Source organism: Sminthopsis crassicaudata, chromosome 3 (assembly GCF_048593235.1).
Source record: "Sminthopsis crassicaudata isolate SCR6 chromosome 3, ASM4859323v1, whole genome shotgun sequence".
NCBI classification, from domain to species: domain Eukaryota; kingdom Metazoa; phylum Chordata; class Mammalia; order Dasyuromorphia; family Dasyuridae; genus Sminthopsis; species Sminthopsis crassicaudata.
This window is the reverse complement of record NC_133619.1, coordinates 526,935,263-526,961,289: the sequence shown is the minus strand read 5'-3', so window position 1 is coordinate 526,961,289 and position 26,027 is coordinate 526,935,263. Positions and strand designations below refer to the sequence as shown.

General features: G+C 33.9%; 1 protein-coding gene across 5 annotated transcripts in view; it reads left to right on the top strand.

Annotated features, from left to right (window-relative positions):
• ZC3H12C (zinc finger CCCH-type containing 12C) overlaps nucleotides 1-25,157 on the top strand; it is a 59,946-nt gene extending 34,789 nt beyond the window's left edge. For all 5 annotated transcript variants that reach the window (XM_074304318.1, XM_074304320.1, XM_074304319.1 and 2 more), the window contains exons 2-6: nucleotides 6,566-7,329; nucleotides 14,376-14,515; nucleotides 16,163-16,397; nucleotides 17,638-17,744; nucleotides 18,386-25,157. In XM_074304318.1, coding sequence (XP_074160419.1) covers nucleotides 6,638-7,329; nucleotides 14,376-14,515; nucleotides 16,163-16,397; nucleotides 17,638-17,744; nucleotides 18,386-19,782 — 2,571 coding nt within the window. In that variant the 5' untranslated portion in view covers nucleotides 6,566-6,637 and the 3' untranslated portion in view covers nucleotides 19,783-25,157. The remainder of the gene's footprint in view (nucleotides 1-6,565; nucleotides 7,330-14,375; nucleotides 14,516-16,162; nucleotides 16,398-17,637; nucleotides 17,745-18,385) is intronic.
• The last annotated feature ends 870 nt before the right edge of the window (nucleotides 25,158-26,027 follow it).

The following is a 26,027-nucleotide window of genomic DNA, read 5'->3' as shown; positions in this document are numbered from 1 at the left end:
AGGGTGATTTCTAATACTACTTTAGACCAAATCTGAGGAAACTTGATGTAATAGAGAAGTAGTATAATATATTGATACTTACATTTAGGTGACATATCCAATTTGATTCTAAGGAATTTGTTTCTTAGAAAATAGTATATCAAAGCCAAAATAAGCTCTAGAAATTAAGATTTTTTATATTTCTTTTGAGAAGAGTGTATGTATATATACAAAGTGTGTGTTTAAGCACAGACATGTTTTTTATTTGAGAAATGAAAAATAAGTACTTCTTAAAGAATTGGTGTTGGAGGTGGTCACTCTACATAACCAAATAGGATTTTGTGTTTGTCTAAAAGTATAATCTTTATAGAAATATCTTCAGGATCAAGATTTTAAGGAGGTTTATCTCCTTCCTACTTCGAGCACTGAAAAGCTTTTTTTTTTTTTTAGTCAGTTTTTTTTTTTCATTATAAATTGATTACTCATCTTCAATTGTTTTAAGTATGAATCATTTTCATACAAACTTTTTAAAGTCTCTAGTGATTAGTTATTTTTAGAATTATGTTGCTAGTAAGTATTAGCAACAGGTTCTTTATGATTATAAAATATACTTTATTGGTAATCTTAAATGCCTAACCATTTTTTTTCCACTGGATAATTTTTTAAAATGTATTTGTCTCAAAAGCATGTAGTTTTTGTAGGAATCTGGCATGGTTTCAATATCTATTACATCTGTAAGCTTTATGGAGTGCTAGAAATGAAAGTTTTAAGACACCAGAAACAGAAGACCCTGGCCATTTATCTTAAGAAGTACTGTCTCCTAAAAAATAGATTAAAATTTCTTTAAGTTGATGTAAAATATACATGTAATGCATTTTCCTGATAATTTGACCTAGTTTCCCATGCATGGTCTATTGATTATAATAAGTCTAAAAACTAGTGAGAATTATAAGGTCAGGTTTAATAAATTATGATGCTCTCTTTGTCTTGAGAGAGACACCGTAAAGCTTAAATAATATAGAAAGGAAAGAAGTGAACAATCCAAATTATAGATTGTTAGCTAAATTACAAAGTTCTATCCTATAATAAAATCAACTATGAAAAGTCAAGAATTGTATTACAAAAGAGATGTTCATACCAAAATGTATTTCATTAATAGACTTTGATAAATAAACAACATTTTTAACGTTAAAATCCCAAGTCATGTGCAGTATTACACACCGTATTACCATATATCGCTACAAATCATGCATTACCATAGTTTTAATTGTATAGTAAATTCTATATTAAAAATATGTTTCACCTAGTTTGAAAGGAAAAAAAAGAATTTCAAGTTTCTTCATATTTTATCTTTAGAATGGAGAAATTAGTCATAGAATCAGATTTTGTTAATTTCATTATCAATATAATTTCCTCAAGAGTTTTGCTAGTTAATATGGTATTTTCTATGTTTGAGCAATTTTAAAGGACATTGTGATTAAATGTACAAATTTAATATGATATCAATTATCTTGCTAAATAATATTCTCTGCAACAGCCTTCTTGGTACTTTTTTCATACGCTGATATAGTTTCTAAGAAAAAAACTTCAGTATAACATAAGAATGGCATTTCACAGTATAACACATGGATTGGGGCTGTGATCCTTTATCTTGAAGTGTCCTGATATAGTAGTGCTTGCATCAACCCAAACTTTTCTGGGGAGATCAAAAATGTTGCCTATTAAATATACTTCCTCTAGTCAGAGCAGATTGTGGGGTTTACAGAACAATGATGTCGGAGCTTCCAGATTGGTTTGGCAGCTGCATTGTTCTCAGAGGGTAAACCAGACGCACTTAAGTCCCAGTCTCTTTCATAGGCTTTTGTTCATACCAAATTATACTTTCACTGTGCTAGCATTCATGATGGCATGTTAAAGGAGTGCATCCTAGCAACAAGAGACTGGTTGCTAGGCAGCCTAGCTTCCAATAGGTTTTTCTTGTTTAAGATACTTTTGGTGGGAGCTCTGTGAAGGCCACAGGGCAGGTTTTCCTTTTTAACTGTAACCCATTATGAGGATGCTGTTGTGAATTGTTACTGGCACTATGTTGTCAGTATATTACAGTAGTTAATAAATCACTGAGTATAAAGATTTGCCTTTTGAATTTCTTTGCATTAAATCTAAATTATTTCACCTATGTTCCCATGCCAAATTAAGAAAATTAAATGGGTGAATGTTTATGGTGAGGTATATGCATTACATACATATATGAATATATGTGTATGTATGAATACACACAACACTGTATAATTTATTTTAGACTTAGAAAAACTGTCGGGAACAGTTTGGAGTATTCCTTTTGAATTGAAGAATGGCAAGTTATTTAGTTAAAAAAAAATACTCCCTTCCAAAACTATAAAAGCATAGAAAAATTTTTCTTAAAAATTTAATTGGTTTTTTAAATTAAATTAACAATTGTATTTTTTTCATCTGTACTTGTATTAGTGTGAACCATTTCATTTATAAAGAAACGCTTACTCATTGAGGAGGTTCACAAAGATAGATATGATTGGTTTAAAAAAATTTTAACCACTTACAAAGATAATATATGACTTATTTAAACAAGAAATGTTAAAACAAATTTTTCATTGTGCTCTTCTTTGAGAGATTATTTGAGTCAATATTCTATGACTATCTCAGCTGAAGCATACTTGGTTTTTTTTTGTTTTTTTTTTTTTTTAATCTAAAGTCACTGCCTCACTCATTTAGTAATTTCCTTACTACCAGTACTAGAACACCTTGCTACAGTGAGATGCATGAGAAGGAACTTAAATGTTTGAAAGCAAAAAAAAAAAAAATCCTTTGGGGAAAAAGTAAGAAAAACAATGAATCTCTGAATATTGCTCTGCTTAATTTTCTCCAGTGTAATATAGCAGTAATATTTTCTGCTGTAGAATTCATTTATATACAATACATGCTATTTATCTTGCTCATAGGCTCAATCAGAGAATCATAAGTTCAGAATTAGATGGGACTTCAGAGAACATCTAATCTTAAGATTCTTGTTTTATAGTTGAGAACACTGAAGTATAGATAAGGTAAAAGTTATTTGCCCAAGATTTCACAGATAATGAGCTGGGTTTGAATCCAGGTCTGAACTCCAAAGCCACCCCTCTTTTCTCAGTATATCAGTGATTTTTTTCCCCAAAGTGCAGATCTAACCATGTCATTCCCCTCATCAGTAAAGGTGTGTGACTTCTTGTTATCTCCAAGATTATATGTAAAATCCTCTATTTAATATTTAAAGTTCTACACAACCTGGCCCCTTCCTACCTTTCCAGTCTTGAGTTCTTTTCATATTCTTTTCAATCTAGTTACACAGTCCTACTTGTTCTTTCTCACACGTGAAACTAGTCTTTGCGTTGACCTCTTCCTCACCTCCACCACCCCCTCATATTTCTTAAAAAGAAATCACTTATCAAGCATTTGCTTTTCTGTGTTTCCTGAAAGATACCCCTGTGTTACATAAACACAGTAAAGTAAAACAAATTACAATATCAGTCATGTCCAAAACTGTATTTTTTTTCTGCAATCCATCATCTTTCTTTTATGCTTTGGGGATTGTTCTCAGTCTTCTGCAATCAGAGTTGATCATTTAAGTAAAGGGGGTTTAAAAATAGTTTTAATTTTTTTCTTTTTTATTATACTAATCTTATTATATAAATTGTTCTTCTGGTTCAATTCACTCAATATCAATTCTAAGAATTCTTTCCACAGCTCTTCAAAACCATCTTTTCCCTCATATCTTATAGCATAGTAGTATTCCTTTATATGCCACAGTTTATTCAACCATTCCTCAATTGATGGGTATCCCCTTAATTTCTAAGGTTTTTTTAACCACTACAAATAGCTATTTCTTCTCTGAGATTATCAATTAGCAATGTCTCTTATTTTTATAAATTTTTTTCTTCTGTATCTTAGAAATGAGACTTTTATCAGATAAATTTGCTGGATAAAAATTTCCTCATCTGTTTCCTTTCCAGTCTTAGCTATATATGTGCAGAAACTTATGAATTTTATGTAACTAAATTGTCCCTTTTATCTTCTATGATCCCTTCTGACATTTTTTTGGTCATAAGTTCTTCCCTTATCCATAGAGTCATAAACATCACCTGCATTTCTGCATTATGTCAGTTCCCCCTTTAAAAAAAAAAAAAAAAAGGGCAGGAAGAGAGAATTTAAAATTCCATTTTAAAATAATTATGAAATTTATAAAGTATTTGGAAACCTACTAAAATCCCATACAAGAGTTACATAAATTCATCTATAGAACCCTTTATATTTTTTAAAATTTTATTAAAGCTTTTTATTTACAAAACATATGCATGGGTAATTTTTCAACATTCACACTTAGAAAACTTTCTGTTCCAAATTTTTCCTTTCTTCCCCCCCCCCCCCACTCCCCTATATGGCAAGTAGTTCAATACATATTAAATGTGTTCAAATATATGTTAAATCCAATATACATATACATGTTTATACAGTTATCTTACTCCACAAGAAAAACTCAGATCAAGAAGGAAAAAAAAAGAAACCTGAGAAAGAAAACAAAATGCAAGCAAATATCAATAGAAAGAGTGAGAATGCTAAGTTGTGGTCCATACTCAGTTCCCACAGGCCTCTCTCTGAGTGCAGATGGCTTTCTTCGTCACTGTACTGGCCCGAATCATCTCATTGTTAAAGAGAGCTACGTCCATCAGAATTGATCATTGTATACTCTTGTTGCCATGTATAATGATCTCCTGGTTCTGCTTATTTCACTTTAGCATCAGTTTATGTCAGTCTCTTCTGGCCTCTCTGAAATCATCCTGCTGATCGTTTCTTATAGAACAATAATATTTTGTAATATTCATCTACCACAACTTATTCAGCCATTCTCTGACTGATGGGCATCCATTCAGTTTCCAGTTTCTAGCCACGATGAAAAAGGCTGCCACAAACATTTTTGCACATGTGAATCCCTTTCTTTCCTTTATGATCTCTTTGGGACACAGGCCCAGTAGTAACCCTGCTGAATCAAAGAGTATGCACATTTTGATAACTTTTTGGGCATGGTTCCAAATTGCTCTCCAGAATGACTGGATCCCTTCACAACTCCACCAACAATGCATCAGTGTACCACTTTTCCCACATCCCCTCCAACATTTGTCATTGTCTTTTCTTGTCTTCTTAGTCAATCTGAGGTGTGTAGTGGTATCTCAGAGTTGTCTTAATTTTCATTTCTCCCTACAGAACACTAATTGGAGGAATGTTCGTTGTCTGTGAATAGACTAAAACCACATAATAAAAATTACAACAATATATGTGTGTGTATACAATGTGTGTGTGTGTGTGTGTATTTTTTTTTCCCATTTTTTTCAGTGGCAAACAATTGGATTACTTTTTAAAATTAGAAAAAAATCATAAAATTCAAGATCAGGAATGTCAAGAAAAGTTATAGAAAAAAAACAAGTAGAAAGAAAGGGGGCCTAGCAGTACTAAATCTCAACTGTACTACAAAGCAGTATTTCTCAAAAGAATTTGCTAACTGATTTTAAAAATAGATCGATTAGTGATATAATCAACATACAGCATAAAAAAGCATATAAATAGTAGCCTACAATTAAGTAAACAAATATTTAGCTACAAATCTAATGTCTGGGTTTCTCTAAGTGCCAGTGAAGGAAGTCCTAGCAAGATGGAAAGATGCTTATAAACCTCAATATGTCTTTCAAGCAAAATTTGGAGAATGTTGGACACAAAGTGATTCTTTATTAAAGTCAAAAGAAACTAAATACCTCTAAGGTAAAATATAACCCAGTGGCTTTTAAAACACTTCACAGACTGGGAACAGCTTACTCTTTCAATGTTATTATATATTATTCTTCTTCATTCACTAAATGGACTTTTTTTTTTTTTTTTTTTTTTTTTTTTTGCCATTTCTCACTCACAGTATTCCCACTTTTGTGTAAATTGTATGACATACTTGGAATAAGCTCCTCCTTCACCCCTGCTTCTCAGAACCTAAAGACTCAGCTGAAATTCTACTTTCTTCATCAGATCTTTTCTGGTTCACCCAAGTGCTAGTGCCACTTTTTCCTCAATTAAAAAATTTTACTTTGGTTTTAATTGTGTGTATATATGTTGTTTTCTGCATTTATGGAATGTAATCTCTTTGAGAGAAGGAACTGCATCATTTTTTTCTGATTTCCTAGTACCTTAAGCTCTTAAATATTTCCTCAATTGATAAAGGAATAAAAGTAGTTTATTGGTTGATTGTTGGTTATCCAGTAATTGCAGCTTTCATGAATTATATTAGAAAAATGGGAGGCTTTATTCACTACTTTGATCCCAAAGTGCAATTAAAATGAAGCCTAAAACTTTTTTCATTGTGCATGAATAACCTGAAGGTCACTCCTAAATAGAAGTTTTATTATGTTTGTGAATGACCATCTACCTCTGAATTGAATTAGAAGATTTTAAGCTGCATTTTTATGTGAACTTTCAAGTATGTGAAGGTAGTTGCCTAATATCTCGATTTGGTTTTGTTTCCTTGTTTTTCTTCTAGGAATACAGGGCAGGTTATTTCCAGGAACACAGAAAAAACAGCAAAGTGGAGTCAAGTACATGCAGCAGCTTCATGGGCTTGAAGGATCACTTGGGGCATGACCTAGGCCACCTTTACGTGGAAAGCACTGACACACACATAAGTGCTATTGTACCTTGGTCGATGGTGGAGAAACCAACAATGGATAAAGTTAACTCAAGGAAGGAAGATCCAGAAAAGGTGATCTCTGAATCTACTGGAAGCTCTAGTTGTGACTCAGAAGAAAGCACAAATTCTGATAATGATTCAGAACATGTGGGTGGCGTTGCAGTAGAGCCATGCTTATTAACCAAGACTCATAGACAACTACGTAGATCCCCCTGTTTAGAGTCTCACATATTCAAATGCAGTGAAATCTTGCAAGACCTTAAGATGGAGGAGACACAGACAACACCTAAGGAAGTGAAGAAGCCCCCTGATGTGGTGAAAGAATACCAGGCCAAACTGGAGTTTGCACTTAAGCTAGGTTATTCTGAAGAACAAGTTCAGCTTGTTCTAAATAAACTTGGTACTGATGCTTTAATCAATGATATCTTAGGAGAACTTGTCAAACTTGGAAATAAAAGTGAAACTGATCCAACTGTTAATACAATTAACAGTAGCATAATTAGGGAAACTTCTTCCCTAGAATCTCAGAGGTCTGACTCCCCACTTCAGGAGATTGTGACAGACGATGGTGAGAATCTGAGACCAATAGTTATTGATGGCAGCAATGTGGCAATGAGGTACGTGGGAAATCTTACTTGACTAATTATTGTCAAAGTGGTTTTTTAAAGATATCAGTTTAAATCACTGCTATGCTAGAAATGAAAATTTTGTGAGACTGCAACAATAAAAGGACTCATGTTTTTATATGAGAACTATATAACCATTGAGGAAACCCTATTTCTTGGAAAATAGATTATTTTTTCCTTATGTGAGAAAAAGTTGTAACTATTTTTCGGTTTCCTAATCCATATTTAAGAACTATAGTGAAGGAACAGCATCTTTGGGAACTTGAAAAACTAGAAAAATTTACTACAAACCACTGGTGAAAATGTATATTAATATTTTGATGGCTTGACTTATATAAATTATTTTTGAATTGTTAATTTTAGGTGAATTTGCTTTGAACAGTGAAGTTATTCAATTATTCCTAGTTAAATTGAGAGGTGTCATGCAAAAGTGAGAGTGTTTTGTCATTTTGTGTGTATTTTTTGATTTAAATGGTTAAAAAAAAGTTTAAAATTTTCTTGACTTAAATGAACAGAAGTTTAGTGACTACCAAGTAGAGATTTGGGGAACTCTGAATTAGTCCATAGAAATGCATTTTCAGGGTTAGCTATCATTTAGATACTACTGGCCACCTCAAATCTAAATTAACTTATCAGTTACTTGAATTATTGAAAGTTCACATAAAACTGTAGGCTGTGCCCATAACCTTGTGAATAGAAAATGTACAGCAATTTTCTTCTGTAGTAACAGATTTGGATAGTTTCGCTTAAAAAAAATTAGATGCACAATAATAGACAAAAAAAGAAAGTTTTCTCCAACAGCTAATCGAGGAAGCTAGCCTAATTTTTAACATCCAAAGAAAATGGAAAATATGGATTTATTCTGTATCACCAGAAAAATACTTTGTTAAAGTAAATATCTCAAAATAACTCAGTATTGTAGGAGCATGGGTATTTCTTTCACTGGTATAGATTTCGATCCTGATGGAGGAGTATATTCTCATCATTATGCAGTTCTGAGATCTTCTCTCATCCATTGAAGCCTCAATCAACATGTAAGAAGCTTGCCTTACATTTTTTAGAAAGAGGATTGCATCTGTTTTCCCATGTTCTTGCCACATGACTGGACCATCTCTATATCCAAATATACAAAAAATTTTTTCAAAAATGTCCTTCATATTATTACCTCTTCTGCAAATGTGCCAGAATTCACCTTCACTCACAATATGTTAGTCACAGAACATTGCCTTTTGGTTCATTGGGAAAATAGTATTCCAGTATTCATAACCATGCATTCATTGCCAGAAGGAGATTTGCATTAATAAAAAAAAACAGGGTTTTGTGCTGGGGAGCAGCTTGAGATTGTTGAAAACACTGTGAAATTTACTTAATGAAATCTAATCTACTTTCTTCTTCCCATTCAGTTCTGAGTCCAACTCATTTATTTATCTGCAGTACTTGTCCCAGATGTGTTAAGTCAATTGACTGGCCATTGAAGTACATATTTTTTTTTTTTTTTGGATATCAATTGTTGCCCATTTTCCCCCTCTGTGGATTTTTTGAGGATCTTTTGCTTAATCGTATATCTTTCTTTTTTTTCCATTTTTTTTTAAATTTACAAAACATATGCATTGGTAATTTTTCAACATTGACCCTTGCAAAACTTTCTGTTCCAAATTTTTCCCTCTTTCCCCCCATCCTCTCCCGTAGATATCAGATAGTCCAATACATGTTAAATATGGTAAAATAAATCATTTAATCTTTCAAAATAAAGTCTAATGAGGTTATAAGACTTTATATCAACACAATGTAATCCATTAACACATGTATTATGAGCACTTCACCTTACGTAAGAAATTCGTCTTCCATTTTTGCCTTATACTTGACATCATTGATAAAAATATCTTAGCAAAAAAAAATATATCTCTCAACGCATTTTATGGGTACTTAATAAATTCTTAAGAGATTGCTTTAAGGTTATATTCTACAGAATTCATCTTTTCTGATGGCAGTAGAAATGGGTATCTTGAGTCTCTTTTATCATTCAGTCAGTTATGCATTTAGTTTTAAAGACTTATGGGTGAGTCTGCCTGTTCCCTTATATATTCATTAAGAGTACACTCATATATGTATAAGTAATGCTTATAAAAGATGAGGAAGTAAATAAATGCATCTGCACTTACTAATCTCTTTCCATTGTCTTTTTGTACAGAGTATTATGTGAGTTATTTTCCCCAAATCTTTTGATATTTTGCTTCTTCCTGAGATATTTTGTAAAGATTCCCAAGTGTTTATATTGTTGGTAGCAGGTTTCCTTGCTATGTGCTTGATCTGGTACCAGCAGTCTTCCTTGACTTAATTTTTCACATTGGAGCTAAGGTGTTAGAATCACCTGTCCTTTTTGATAAAAAAAGATACCATTGTGGAGACATGCTCTATTTTCAGTTACTTTTGTGAATGCCATTGGGATGATGTAACCCAACATCAGGGTTTCTGTAGATTTGTTTCTGTGTCTACTGATTATTGTTGTTTTGTGTGGCATAATTGCTTACAATCTTTTACCAGCCTTCTGCATGGAGTTTTGTAAATGAGTTTGTATCGTGAACCAGTATTGTTCTTGGGTGTCTCTTACATACCTACATTAAAATAGATAGATAGATAGATAGATAGATAGATATGTATGTATATATGTGTGTGTGTATGTATATATATACATACATATATATATATATATATATATATATATATATATATATACATTCTCATTAACATATGTCCTTTTAAAATATTTTTGTCTGAGTTTCTCAAACTGCTTTTCAGTTAGTTATTCTTTACTAGTAACCATAAGAAAATGAATAGGTGATAATTTTGAAATAGAACAATGACAATGTATAACTGAAAGGAAGGCCTACTTATAACATTGCATGTCATTTTATCTTAGTAGTAGTCATAGTGGGAATATGGCTGCTTAAATATGAAATCAAATGGTTTTGTTATTCTTTTTTTGAAAGTGGTACTGAAACATTCGTTCTCTCTTTGTACTGTAAGGTCTAATAGTAAATTAATAAACTAAACAATTTTTATTATAAAATTAGTTTTTATTTTCCATGTGATAATGCATCACAGGACATATAGATAGCATCTTAGCATAAAGTATAAATTTCTCCTACAATTATCAGAACTATTATCAAAATTGACTCTCAGAAGTTACTAATAAAACCTAAGTCTAGATTTCATAGATAACTAGAGTAGTTATCTTAACTCAGTTTAGATAATTTTATTTACTTAAATCAACTTAAGTAAACTTTTAGTATAATATAAAGGTGTTGAAAAAGTAGAACTAGAACTATTCATAGGGTTGATAAGAATGTGTTGAACCTTACAATAAAGTTCATTGTGTAAATACTGCAAGTTTCATTACTGTTTGAAGTAATGAAGAGACAGAATCTCAAGGTGATTCATTTAAGTGCACAATGATAAAATACCTAATGAGAATCAGAGGTGGGATTTGAATCCATATTTGCTGATTTGAAGTATACTATCTTTTTCATTATATGAGGTCAGTCTCTTCCCTCTACTTCTCCCCTCCCCTCACCCCCTCAAAAAATGAGCCAAGTAAGGAATGAAAAAATATTCTTAATCATAAGCCTTAATTTTCTAGATGATGAAATTGTGGCCCCAATAAGCTACGCTAACCATCTGTATAATGACCCTGGCCAATTTTAGTCAAGGGCTATAGGTCACTGCTTCCATAAATTATTTCAGATCCCTTCTTGTGACTTGACAGTCACTAGTACCTCTCTCTCCCTTTTCAGTCCATGTAAAAGGAGGACTTTTATTTGCAGTTTACTGAATAATTACATGCTCACCAAATGATGATTTTTATTACTGCCCTGTTGACAAAGAATAGAGGAGAAAGTAGTGGCGTGGTAGACAGTAGCAAAATCCATTCATTCGTTTACTCCTTGGCAAACAGACAAGGTGTGAAGTTGCCATGGTGTCCAGGGAAACCTCATTTTAAATTTCTCAACATGTTCAACCCTGGGTATTTTAAAGAAAAGCCTTTGTAGAATGGAGACTTTGATTGGAGAGGGTAGCACCAGGGCATTTGGTATCTGAGAAGATCAGCAAAGTGACCTCATGGAGATGGGGAGACTTCTGACCCAGTTTCTGCTTTGCAGAAAGGTTTGTGGGGCAGTGGGTGAGCAGTCATCAGGAGTTTAGATTGAAGCTGACTGTGACCCTCACCATTCTAAAGCCATTTATTCATTTGTAAAAGGGAGATTACAAAATCTTTCCTGCTAGAATATTCTTGTTACAGTATATGTGAAAGTACACTAAAGGTGTTAACAGCATTATTATTAATAATATTTTTAAGAGATTCTTCGTGTTGGTGAGACTACCCATCCTTCTTGCTTATAAAGGGCTTTCTTCACAACAGCCTATCAGAGTGTGCTGCAGGGCAGCTAACAGACTCCCAGAAGTCATGACTTCTTGGTGGCACCCGTTTGTTCAGGGATAAGACAGCGGGGGGTTCTCCCATAACAGTTGGTGAGTCAGCGTGCTGTGTGGGCTCCCCCTCCAGGGGTCTCTTGCCCTTGAAGTGCTTGGTCATTCTTACTGTGACAGAAGAGCAGTAACAAATGAGTCTATGTGGTTCGTGGAGAGCTCCAAGCTTCAAGGCGTTCTGTTTTCCCACTAAGTGGCCTTGTTACCTCGGGCAGGTCCAGAGTTTACCTCTGTTCTTCAGTCACCGAGTGACAGTGACCCAGCAGGGAGTGTGGCGCTGTAATGAACCTTCAGAGTCTTCTGGTCTAAGCCTCCCCTCCCATTTTGCCAATGTAGGTAGTGGTGCCGGGATAAGTCATTTATCCAAGGCCACAAGTGGTCAGTGGCAGAGCCAGGATTCACCCAGAGCCTCCCTCTAGCTGGAGCCCTGTCCCCTGCACTATCTGCCTGCTCCCCTCCAGCCTCAGTGACCTGGTTCTGCTGAAGTCTTCTTGAGGATTCTATCAAAATTACCTCTTGCTCTGTATCATTAGAATGATTCTGGGGAACCTTTCAACTCTGTCTTTATACCTATAGTCACTGAAAACTCAGTGATCCCATTTAGCCTGTTAGCTAGAGCCTTTAGTAGATTTGGTTGCCTTTTCACTATAAAGTTCTAATATTTGCTCTTTGAGTAAAATTGCAGTTAGAATATTCCTGGAATGATTTCATAATGGTATTTTGAACTATTAAGATAGTGACTAAATTATCATACACAGAAATGCTTATGTGAACGAATATACTATATCACATTGGCTAGTTGGTCCTATGAGATAAAGATTGAGATAGTGATTTAGAAAAAAAAGTTGCAAAGTAATTTAGACAATGCAAGAGAAACTTCCTAGTGATTAGTGCTATTTCCAAAAGCAGTGTGGGCAGCTTTGAGAGGTGGGTTTTCTCTGAATAATCATTCTTAGTAGAGAGGATTTTTGTTGAAGTATAGGTTGCACTGCATGATCTTTTTGAGAGTGCTTCTAGCTCTGAAATGCTGTTATTTGTGCTGATCATTCTTTGATTGAAACATTTTCTTTTTTGTTACCTAGAATATTGATAAAATTCAGGATACTTTGTTATTGGTAATCTTTACCCATTGGTGTAATTACATTACTGAACAGAAATGAAGTGTATTCATTAAGGGACAGCTAAAAGTGTGTTTCTCTTAAGTAATTTAACTCCACAAGAGAAGGACCTACTCTTAGCAATTCTATGTAGTTATATTTCCGCACTTGTTAACATTAATCATAAATTCAAAATGATGACTCTAAAAGTACCTTAACATGAAAATAAAAATTCTGGGAAATTAAAGATACCCTGGCTTTGTATTCTATTCCATTTTTTTTTTTTTAACAAGGGGAAAATCTTACTGAAAACAAACACTTTGTTATAATTTTTAACATTTTTTTGTGGTTGTCTTGAGTGATGATGGATAAAAACTTATTTTGTCTTTGGAGAGTATCCTTCCTAAAGTTGAAAAACTCTTTTATTAAATTTATCTGTTTCCATTTTTATATACAGTGGACTGTATAAAAAGAGTTTATTATGTTTCCAGCCTCATTTTAGCTTATTATGCTAATTTTAAAATTATTTCGATTATTATGCTATTTTAACTTATTATGCAGGTATACTATGTGCCAAGAACTATTTGTTCACTACTGGGAATACAGTATAAGCAAAGAGAAAGCCAGTTCCTATCCTCAAGGAGATAACATTTTAATAGAAGAGGATAGTATAGGAGGCACAAAATTATAGAGGAGATTGGGGGCTGGGATATATTCACAGAGGTTCAGAGGGTTTGGAGATTCTAGAGCAGAGTTAGGAGGGAAGTGAACATGACTGGCTGGGTTCCTTCTGTAAACGGCAGTCCTGGCAAAAGCTCACCACTCCAAGGAGTGAGAGGAAGGGGCAGAGTCACCTCCAGAGTGAGAAGGCTTTTGGGACAGAGTTAGACAAGGAGCGGGAGAGGAGAGAGTCAGGGAGGAGCCAACAAGAAGTCACTTTCCTTCCTGAACCCCACCTTCTCTCTAACTCCGACCATTGGCCATTCTAACATACTTCCTTCCTCTGGGCATTTAATACTCTTTGGTGTCAACCCTATCACCACTAATTGAAATTCAGTTCAGCAAGCATTTGTGAAGCACTTTTGTGTGCCAGGTGTTTTGCTGGGTGCTAGAGATGCCAAAGGAAAAAGAGAAAAATAGTTTCCTCTCCTCAAAGAGCTTGAGTTCTGCTGAAAATCATGTTTTTCCTTGAAGACTAGTCAAATGCTATCTCTTTCCTTCATCTAGAAGTAATCCCTTCTTATGATAGGTTACTATAATTTACTTATATACTTTTAATGTATTTAATATTTGTGCATTTATCATTCTCTTCTGTTAAATCCTTGAAGGCAAGAGGCTATTTATTTATCTCTTTATAGTCCTCATAGCTTGGCAAAGGAACTTAAATTTAGTAGGGACTTTAAATATGTGTGAACTTTAATGTTTAAAGTGTTCTGAAATAATATCTTTCAGCCATGGGAACAAAGAAGTATTTTCCTGTCGTGGAATAAAATTGGCAGTTGATTGGTTTTTGGAAAGAGGCCACAAAGATATTACAGTGTTTGTTCCTGCCTGGAGAAAAGAGCAGTCAAGACCTGACGCTCTCATCACAGGTAAGCTTTGGTGCAGGGTGGAATTACCAGATCTTATGATGTCATCTGGGTAGGAAACTCCTTCTATTGCTGTAGATGCACCCCCTTAGCCACTTGAGCCTGAGAGATTGAGTAATTTGTTGTGATTGGTCAAACATACACAGCCACATGCCCACCAAGTGCATGGGGGCCAGATCAGTAACTCACCAGTACATGAGGAAGGAAAGATTCATCCTTCTACTCTTACCAGAATTTCAGTGAAAATGGTGAAATAAAAACTGAAAGAGTCAACATGGCATAATGTCTAAAAGAACTGTCTTGAGATGGGAAGACCTTGGTTCAGGCCTTCCTTCTGTGTTAACTAGAGAAGTAAATATTGCTTCATTGTAGACTAATTCTGTAAGATTCCCCTTGAGCCTTTAACCCATGAGAGGTGGCTAATACATTATGCTAACACCTGAAATCTAGCCCCAGAGTCAGGAAACCTGGCTCTTGTCCCACCTAGGGATTCCTGGGGTCATCCCAGAGCCTCATCTGTCCTTTGTGAGAATATACCCCCAATTAACAGCCTATAAATCATTGTGGATTATAGTGGGAGGGCTGTGTGCTGAGGTGCAAAAATGGAAAAGAGCAGTTCTTACCCTCCAGGTGTTTACATACTAATGGGAGAGATGAGGCACAGATTACTGTGATAGTGACAGCAGTAATACAATGTGGTTACCATAAAAATGGAGGGTGGTCTGAGGAGGAGGGCCTGAGTGCCAGTACAAACCTAGAAGGCCTTTTGCAGGGAGGAATGTGACCTGGGAAGCTGGGAGGTAGAAGAGAAGGAAGGGAATGCTCCATGTTTGCAGGCTAGCTAGTGGGTGTGATCTTGGGAGGAATGGAGGGCAGCAAGAACCAAAAAAAAATAGTGATCCAGGGGTCTAGCAGTCTCGGGAGCAATGGGCTACAGATAGCATTAGGAGTAAAGAATGTCCTTGTAAGCTCTTTTCGGCCTCTCCCTTTTTTTCTGCCCTTCCCAATCAGTTTTACTTGTTATGATTGTCTCTTGTCCTGCCTTCATGCAGTCACAAACAAAGCTGAAAAATGTCAAGTGAAGTTGTGTTGTCAAGCACACTCTTTAAAGGATTACCAAGCCCATTTATTTGAGAACCTGCAACTCTGCTTCTGCTTCTCTCCTTGGGAAGCACACTGCTAAAGCATATGAGGAAGCCCATCTTCCATTGTCTTTTGAGATATTTCTTTCCTGCCACTTTTTTCATTGATTCCCTGTTAGTTAGAAAATGGGCAGATTCATACAAGAAAAATAATCCTGACTCCTTGTTCTTATAGGAGATAGCAGTAGTTTTTCCAAAGAAGTGAAAGTGTCTCAACTTGTAGTTTGTCAAATCACATTGTCAAATTATCACTTATTTGTTCCTAAGAAGTAGTAAAAATAAAAGGTTGTGTTTTTATTTCATTTTACATAGTTTAACTTACATAACCTTACAGAAAAGAATTTTAAGTGTAGCTTGACAACTATTTGTCAATCAGAAAGTATTGTTTAAAAAAGATCCTGCTAAAATATTTATACACATACATACATAAATATGTGCATATATGTATATGTGTTTGTATACTATGTATACTCTTGTTACTGAAATTTTGCTTTCTTTTTGCTTCTAGATCAAGAAATCTTACGTAAGTTGGAAAAGGAGAAAATTCTGGTGTTCACTCCATCCCGACGTGTTCAGGGAAGAAGAGTAGTGTGTTATGATGACAGATTTATTGTAAAACTGGCTTTTGAATCTGATGGTATCATTGTGTCCAATGATAACTACAGGGATCTGGCTAATGAAAAGCCAGAATGGAAGAAGTTTATAGATGAACGATTGTTGATGTATTCCTTTGTGAATGACAAGTAAGTAATTGGATTTTTAATCCTATGAACAAAAAACAAAAAATCATGTTAGTATTATTCTGAATTGGGTTTTGAAGTCTTAAAATTAAACTAAAGAAAACAAAAAAACATAGTTAAGTTCAGTCTAATTTGTCCCTCCTTAGCTCAAAATCTGGGCCAACTTTAAGGATGTCAAATTTGTCTTTAAAAAATATTTCAATTAACATTGTATTTACTAAGTTTTATACTTATTAAATTAAATAAACACTACTGTGAGGTCTGTTCTTAACAGATTTCCCCATTTTAGAGCTGAGAAAGTTGAGACATTGTGAAGTCGTTTACCTTGTTCTAACGTCAAACAGTGACAAAGCTAGAATTAGAATTGAGTGTAATTTTCATTCGGTTATGCAGGGTAAAGAATCATACTACATCCTTCTTGACCCCTTTTTGTGAGGGTTAGCCAAGGGAGACATTACAGCATTTTTTCTTAGCTTGTTCTTGATAACAGGGGTATAGGAGGGGTATAGGAGCAAGTGAACAAAAGCAATCTTATATTGGGCCCAAGTTTTAGCTATATCTCGATCAATTTTGACCAAATGTTTTAGTATATTCAATCTTTTTTTGATTTTTATACTCAGTTCTCCCAGGAATTTACTCAGATAAATTCTCCTCCATTCTCTAGTACTAGTACTTAACTGTGATTTGGTAATCCTTAAGTATTCTTATGGGTCAAGCAACTCATTGACTTGATCTCTCCATCATTTTTTTTTTTTTTTACTAGAAAAAGGGACTTACACTTGATAGTTATTTTTTACAATGTTAATATTTGATTTTTTAAAAATGCATGTGATATTCTTCTGAAGACAGATGGGAGTATAAGTTCACTTACATAGGACTATTCTTACACATTTTTCTAAAACTAAAATACATTATTCTGAGCCAAGATATTCTTCAGTTGTATGCTTACAAAACATCAGAGGAGAGAATGAGTAATTGGAAGATTGTATCTCAAATATTATTGGAGCAAAACAAACTTAAATACATCTTAATGATTTAAGTTTGTTTTGCATATGAAAACTGGGCTTCAATTACTAAATATTTGCTTTGCAAAATTTTAAGCAAAATCCAAGTCACATTAAATATTTAATTAAAATCCAATGGAATGACTGAGTTATTATATGAAATAGCTGCATTGGAATTAATATATCCACTTTATTGTTAATTTGAAATTAATTTGAAATCATCATCCTGTATGTTCTAGGTTTATGCCTCCTGATGATCCTCTTGGCAGGCATGGACCAAGCTTGGACAACTTTCTAAGGAAAAAGCCTATTGTTCCAGAACATAAGAAACAGCCATGTCCCTATGGTAACTTGCATTATGTAGATTAACTATTGATCATTATTTTTTATTTTAAAATTATACAGTATAACTTAGAATGTTAACTGTGATGAAAGCTTAAAATTTTTTGTCATCTTGTTTTAGCCTCTCATTGAGTTAATCTCTGGTAGAGAAAGAGATTTATATTTACCAGCTATCTATTTATTAATATGGTTAGTCATAAATAAATTTGCATGAATTTTTGAATATGGTTCCAAAAGTCGAGATGTGTTCCACATGAGATTAGTCTTCACCTTTCTTTTTCCTTTTTGTAAAAATTGGCTTTTATGTTTTTTGTCAAAGTACAACTCAAGTAAACATTATCACATTACAAAGTGGTAGTTTCTGCCTGATGTAAAACCTTACAGGAAGAAAAACAATGTGGTGTGAGAGGAGTGTAGTTATCATAGCCAATCCTGTAGACGTATTTAAATCATCTACTCAAACCAGCCTTCATTACAGAAAAGAATAATGTGTGAATTCAAAGGTGATTTTTCTTCAGAGGAAAGAGGGTGTTTCCTAATATGTAATACATTTCCTTTTTTTCTCTCATATTAAAATTGAATGTACATTTGGATTTTAAAGATCCTTTTTATGCTTTCTAGTTCACTTTGTTTTGCTTTTCCTAGGAAAGAAATGTACCTATGGACACAAGTGCAAATACTATCATCCTGAGAGGGGAAGTCAGCCACAGAGATCTGTAGCTGATGAACTTCGTGCTATGTCTAGAAATACAGCAGCCAAAACTGCAAATGAAGGAGGATTAGTAAAAAGCAACAGTGTTCCTTGTAGCACTAAAACTGACAGTACTTCTGATGTCAAACGTGCTGCTCCAAAGAGGCAATCAGATCCTAGTATAAGAACTCAAGTCTATCAAGACTTAGAGGAAAAGCTTCCCACCAAAAACAAATTGGAAACCAGGTCTGTTCCTTCCTTAGTTAGTATACCATCTTCCTCTGCTGCAAAACCCCAAAGTACCACACCTTTAAGCAATGGCCTTCCGTCTGGAGTTCATTTCCCACCTCAGGATCAGAGACCCCAGGGTCAGTATCCTCCAATGATGATGGCAACCAAAAATCATGGAACGCCAATGCCTTATGAACAGTATCCAAAATGTGATTCACCTGTTGACATTGGATATTATTCCATGTTGAATGCATATTCAAATCTCAGTGTTTCTGGCCCCAGGAGCCCTGAAAGGCGTTTCTCATTAGACACGGATTACAGAATTAGTTCTGTAGCCTCTGACTGCAGTAGTGAAGGGAGCATGAGTTGTGGGAGCAGTGACTCCTATGTGGGTTACAATGACAGGTCATATGTTAGTTCTCCTGACCCACAGCTGGAGGAAAATTTAAAGTGTCAACATATGCACCCACACAGCCGCCTTAATTCCCAGCCCTTCCTACAAAGTTTCCATGATCCCTTAACCAGAGTGCAAAGTTACAGTCACGAAGAACCAAAGCATCATCATAAGCCTCCAGTTCCATACATGGCCGTGCATTTGCAGCATCCAGCTGTGGGGGCTCGGTCCAGTTGCCCTGGCGATTATCCCTCTCCTCAGAATTCGGCACACTCTAAGACCCTACATCTAGGGAGATCTTTAGTGTCTACCAGGATAGATAGCATTTCAGATTCTAGGCTCTATGACAATTCTCCTTCTAGACAAAGAAAACCTTATTCCCGCCAAGAGGGTCTTGGAAACTGGGAGAGACAGAATTATGGCCTTGATGCTTATGGCTATCGTCAGACTTACTCACTGCCTGATAACTCCACCCAGCCATGCTATGAGCCATTCACTTTCCAGAGCTTACCCGAGCAGCAAGACCCGGCATGGAGGGTCCCCTTCTGCGGCCTGCCACAAGATGCTTCGAGGTACCAGGACAGCCGAGAAAAGGTGTACATCAACCTCTGCAACATTTTCCCATCTGACCTTGTGAGAGTTGTTATGAAAAGAAACCCCCACATGACGGATGCTCAGCAACTTGCTGCAGCTATTTTAGTGGAGAAATCGCAGCTAGGTTATTGAGCAACGACGCATCTTTGTGGTGTTGGGTCTTTTTTTCAGCTCAGATGCTGAGGGAGGTTTGCTACAGTAGCATTTGTGATCTCCTTCTCATCAAGGAGGTTCTCTAGTAATCCCTTTATGTGAAATCCTGTATCATGGTATCTGTATGTATAGCCCCATGCGTTGGAAGTATCACGGGATTCTTTTACCTTCAAACTTGACTTTTTTTTTTTTAATGTTTCCTTTTTTTAAAACTATAATCACAACTGGAAATTTTTCCAGGTTGGTTTGATAGATATATCTGTGATCTTTGATAATAATTTTTGGTGCATCAGGGGTTTATATGCAGCACTTTTTAATCCTTGTTTGATGTTTTATTACCTGGGTGTTTGGCTATCATTTGCAAGAAATTACAATACCTTCAGAAAGTTGAGAGCATTTGATTAGATTAGCAAACTTTTGTCAAGCCAATCTTAATTTGAGTCTTCTACAGCTTTTTAAAATTATTTTTATTTGGGGGATGGGGGTGGGGAGTGGGCATTTTTTGTGCTAGAATCATTATTTATAGAAAACAAAGATATAATACAGCACTGACTTTATCTTTTTAAACAAATATAAGTTACCAATTTTTATTGAAATGGGTAACAGTATATTAGAGTGATTTACAAATATGGCACTTTTATTGTTTTTGTTTTTTATTAGTTAAATAGTTGATTTAATATGATCGATTTAAAGGACAGCAGATGCAATCAATGGAAAACAAATTAGTTTCCATTCCTTATGGATGAGGCCAAAAGCCTGAACATTTTTGATTTAGATCTGTGTAATTATCCAGCTCTTTTGTGCTTCTAGACAATAGAAATGGAATTTAAATACTAGATTTCCATTAAGCTGTTTTATGTGTGTGTGTTTCTTTGTACTGACACACGGGAATACTGGATAAAACACCCTTTTACACTATTTACCTATTTTTAAGTGAATCTAATTCTCAATGCAACTTTTATATTTAATATACTGTTCAGTTTTCTTGCTATTTATCAAGGCTGGCCTAAGATGGTTTTATGCATTGAGGATATGCAACATTTATTGATACTGCACTATAGGGATAGTGGTGGAGGAAATGTAAATGGTAACTTAAAGTTTTGTTTGTTTTTTTTGTTTGTTTTTTGTAAGATACTGTATATTTTCTTGAAGGTAGTTTTTTGGCCTGTTGTATTATTAGGGCCTGATTCTTGCCACAATAGAGTAGTTTTAGAAACAGATTAAAGTCTGTTCTAGTTATTAGTAAGGGATATTTCTGGTTTCAAAGTCATGGGTTTTGCTAGCTCCATTTCCATGGGTTAGAAAATAGATTTTGTATTTGGCAGTAGACAGTTGATTGACATGACTTGGACAATTGCATAGAGTTGTAGAATTCTGACTAATGTAATGAGATTATTCAAGTCAGTAGACTTGGAGACAGTGCCATAGTTTGTGATTAACTATTGATTATTCTTCTTGCTGCAATGTGGAGTAAAACCCTGAAAAACCAGAAAGTACCTTTTACTGTTGATACAAATTGTATCTTTTTAACTATAAGAACCATTTTTATTTGTAGATGTAGTTAAAACACAAATGCGTAACTATGATTAGACTTTTGGGCAACATTTTATCCCTTATTTAATTTTTTTTTTTAAAGAAAAGTAGAATTGAGATCTAGAATAGGGTAGAAAAATAAAAGTAACAATTTGTTTAGGTAATTTAAAATGTATGTCTCAATTTTATATAATATATAAGTATCTATTAAAATCACTATTATTGGCATTTTTCTTTCTCCTAAAACTTATCTAGTGTGAACGTAATGAAAAATAAAGGTAAAATGCTGCCTGAAAATAATGCCCAAGCACCTTTGACTAGGATGACATTTTCCCTACTTATGTGACACTGTGTGTTGCATAGAGTAGGATTTGGGTATATTGTAAATGCTTCTCCAAGGCATTGTGCTTATTGACATAGCCAATAATCTGAACCGTGTTCAGCAAACCTAATTCAGGAACGTGTTCTTCTATACAGCTTTTACTGTTGTTTTTGAGGGTGGGATCTGCATTCATCTGTACTCAGTAATAACATAGGTGATGCTACATGAACTCTCCTGAGTGGTGTCTGGGAGACACCTTCTGCACTCATGGAAATATTTATCCTTGAATTTGTCAGTCACTATCTGTAGAACATGTTTTAATGTAGAGGCTGATTCAGTGCCAGTGACAGGGTTATGTATGTAGATGGCTTTTATCTTAGTTTTTTTTTTTTTTTTTTTTAAACAAAACCACACTTTTAAAGTAATACACTATAGTGTAGGCATGGCTTTGGTGTAGCAGTGATTTTATTTGTATTTTCTGTTTTCATTATTCTTTAATTATTAGTCTGTCAGCCAAACTTTCCCAGATTGTTTTGAATATCTTATGAAGTGAAAGATATAGATATATATCAATCACATTTTCATTGTGGTTTCCTGATATTTTAACAGATTGATTTCATATTAATAGCTATTTTAGTTTGGTTGAAACTATAAGAAAGCAAGTGTATAGCCTACAACAATGTCCTGAAAGGAACAGATCTGGACTACCCATGCTGAATTCTTCAATAATAACTAATTGTGAATAAGTTGCAATATTCTCCTATCAAGTGGAGCATTCTTTTTGTATTGAAGCATCAAAGTTATTTTGCAGGGTGTAAGAACAAGGGTTATTTGACAATATTTAATTATTGTCAGTTCTTAATTATCTAAAATGGAGGGGGGGGAGAGGTAGTTCATGAAAATTCCCACCTAACTCAGATTCCCCTCACCAGATTTTCAAGTGACTTAATTAATTGATAAGTGAGATATTTCATGTTTTCTCACTTTCCCTGTCATAACCCTCTATTGGGTATTCCAGAAGTTTTTGTGCAGTTTCAAGCTTTAATAACTAGGAATTCTGGAACACCCTGCAGTGAGGTGCTAACATGAGTAGTGAAATAGCCCAGAGTGTTCACCATGTGGGGAAAGGAGAAGTCTACACTGGTCAGTCATCCCCTGAATAATTGAGAATTGACTGTAACGTGCAATGATGTGCTAGTTCATAGTTTTTATTTTAGTATGTAGGAAGTGTCCAGACCATATAGATTGGCCCTGAACATTTCCTCATTTTTAGTGTATGCTGTGTGCAGTATCATTTTTATGATCTTGATGGAGTTCATTGTAGATCTCAAACATTTGAAGAAGAGACGCACCTGTACAAAATGTTCAGTACTTGTAGAATCTTGAGCTGTGTGTTTTTATGTAAATTCATTAATGAAAAATTATAATATAACTAAAGGAAGTGTGAGTATAGATAATATATATGCATATATATAATAAAGAGAGAGATATATTCTAAAATTAAAGGAGAGAAAAATTTACTATTGATTGCCAAAATTTGTTCTCATTGAGCTATGTGACTTTAAGTGACCAAGTTTGATGAGATTTAAGGCCACTGTTGAAAGAAAAACACTTCTGATTTTGTTCCCATTATTTTTAGAGAATTATTTTGATAATTTTAGCAAAAATTGTAATTTTAAAACAAAGAATGCTTAAAATTTTATCAATTATAAAATAACTATTTAACATGGTTTGTGAGTGTGTATCTATATGTACATATACAGTAATATATGAATATATATATCTTCAAACTAACAAATACACCTCAGACAGAATTTTATAATTCTTACTGGTGGTTTTTGTTTTGTTTTATTTTTGTTTCTTTAAAGACCTCTGACAGTTTTCCTGAATGGAGGAAAACATTACCAGGCTATTTTGTGAAATTTTTTCTAACACACATTTGACTTTCATCATTTTATATGCTTAATATTAATTTCATAATTTATGATCAATTTCCCTGCCCAAGATAAAGATGTTAAATACAAGTAAATTTGTATTTTTCTAGTCACTTCATTCTGTTGCTTTGAGGTCTGACCCTTTGGAAATTTTTGAATGAAATAAGCCACAATAGAGTATTCATATTCCAGACAAAGCCAAGTTGTCATTTTTAATTAATTCTTCAAGGTAAGTGCCAATAAATAAATTGAAAAAAACTACATAGAAGGAAGGAAGATATTGGTGAAAATAGAAAACTTTACACCAAGGCTTTTAGATTGGCACCTGTCTCCAACATGGAAAAAGAAATAAATAATAAGTAAATTGGGCATATAGGACTCTGGATATGCTATTAATAAAAAATAATTATATTTCCAGTGCCACTAAAAAGTACCCAGACCTGTTGTAATTTATGACTTTAGTTTCAACAAGAAGATTTTAATGCAGTTGAAATCATCTCAATTGATTTACTTTCCTCAGCTGGTCATACTGAGTTATCCAATATATTTCAAGTTTGTTTTAGTGTATTTGTTTTTAACTAGCAGAAGTTTCATCACTAAAAGTGCTCTGTGTAGAAATTTCCTAAAAAATACTAAAAATATTTTGGATATTTAAGATATCTTTATAAGCATGCTAGCTTTAATAATGATGAATAGGAGTAGGGTTTTTTTTTTCCTCCTTTGATTTTTAATGGGCCATATGGACCCAATATCCAGCTTTTTAAAAAATCTATTCAGTTTGTTTAATATTTATAGGAACTATGTTAATAAATCACACTCATGTCCTGTTTTATGTTTGCATAAACAGCAGATCTTTATAAAACATTTTTGAGGAAAACAATTCCATTGTTGAAATTGCACATACTCTAGATCTTTAAGATGTGAAAATTGTGACTAGTGTAACTGTAGCTATATTATGAGGTTATATGTGTATTTTTTCCTAAGAAACAAAAGTATAACTAGACTTGTCCCTGTCTAGATCTTTAATATAGACTGTGCTTGTGGTCTTTGGTGAGTGGTGCTCCAATATGGTCATGAGTCATTTTGAGTGCATTAGCACTAAACACATACTAGAAAATGTTCTCATTCACAGTGCTTTATAAATTGTACTACACTGTATGGCATTATTTTCATACAAATATTAAAGTTGCCTATCTATTTAAGTAATAGTTACAAGTGGGTACTGGTACAGAACTTTAGCTTTTAAACAGTGCTATTGATTATTTATATAATGACCATTTAATTATTTTTCCTTTAATATTGTCTGTTATCCTCAATGTTTGCTACTTGTTAAAAACTAATGTTCTTGTTTGTTTAAAGTGTAAAAGACTTTTTTTTCTCTCTAAGTTCATCATTGTTTGGGATCAGAGAATCTATATATTGTAGTTTAGGTAAACACAATTTTTAAAGTTTTTACTTCTTTCAGACAGTGTACTAAATTTCTCCATTATCTGTCCAGGTATTTCAAATGAATAACAAAATGTTGTTCAGTAAAACCTGTGCCACTTTTCATAAAGCAGAATGTATTTCTTGGGAGAAAGTGGTCTTTGTCTTTACAGTGTCCGTGTTGGAGTTAACCCAACTTTGTTAAATGTGCAAATATATGTCAACCACCAAATGTAAAACATTGTGAACAAACACCTACAGAAGGTATAAAATGAAACCTGTTTTGAGTTTGTTGATTTCATTTTATTCCTTCTTTCCCCCCTACCCTAGACATAATTGTGTGCTTAAAATAGAATTTGTTTTTCTCATTCAGATTTCTTTTGATGGTGAAGTGAGTCAAAGGTATTGAGATGAACTGCCTGATAAGCTGGTGTTATTAATTATATTGTTTTACTTAAGATGTTCTGTACTCTTTCTGTGATGGGATATCTCCAAAAAAGCAGTATTTAGATTTAATGAAAATCTTTACCAAACATGTATGTGATTCTGTCATTGACCAAAAAAAAAAAAAAAAAAAAAAATTAAAAAGAAAAAAAAAACATACATTTTCTTTATGTTTGATTTGTTTTTGTTTCTTAAAAAAGTTGCCCTTTCCCATAAAAGTATTTAATGAAATTATTCTTTATAAAATCAGCATAGTGTGTTTGTACTTAATGTAATTTATGATGTTAAAAAGTTCCTTTTAAAGGAATGTATTCACTTACTGGACTGTTTCTTGAGGTCATCACGACTGCCAGTGAAACATGTTGAGAAGAACCAATGGTATCAGAGGACAAAATTGTTTCCTTTCTAGTCTATTGTACATTTTCTCCAATATTCTTTGGTTAACATGTAAGAGGTGATTATAGTCCATACTGAGATTTGTCTTGGGGTAATAGCAATAAATGTCATTATTTGAAAGAAGTACGCCGCTCAATTATCAAATTATTAGGGAAAATTATCTGAGCAGA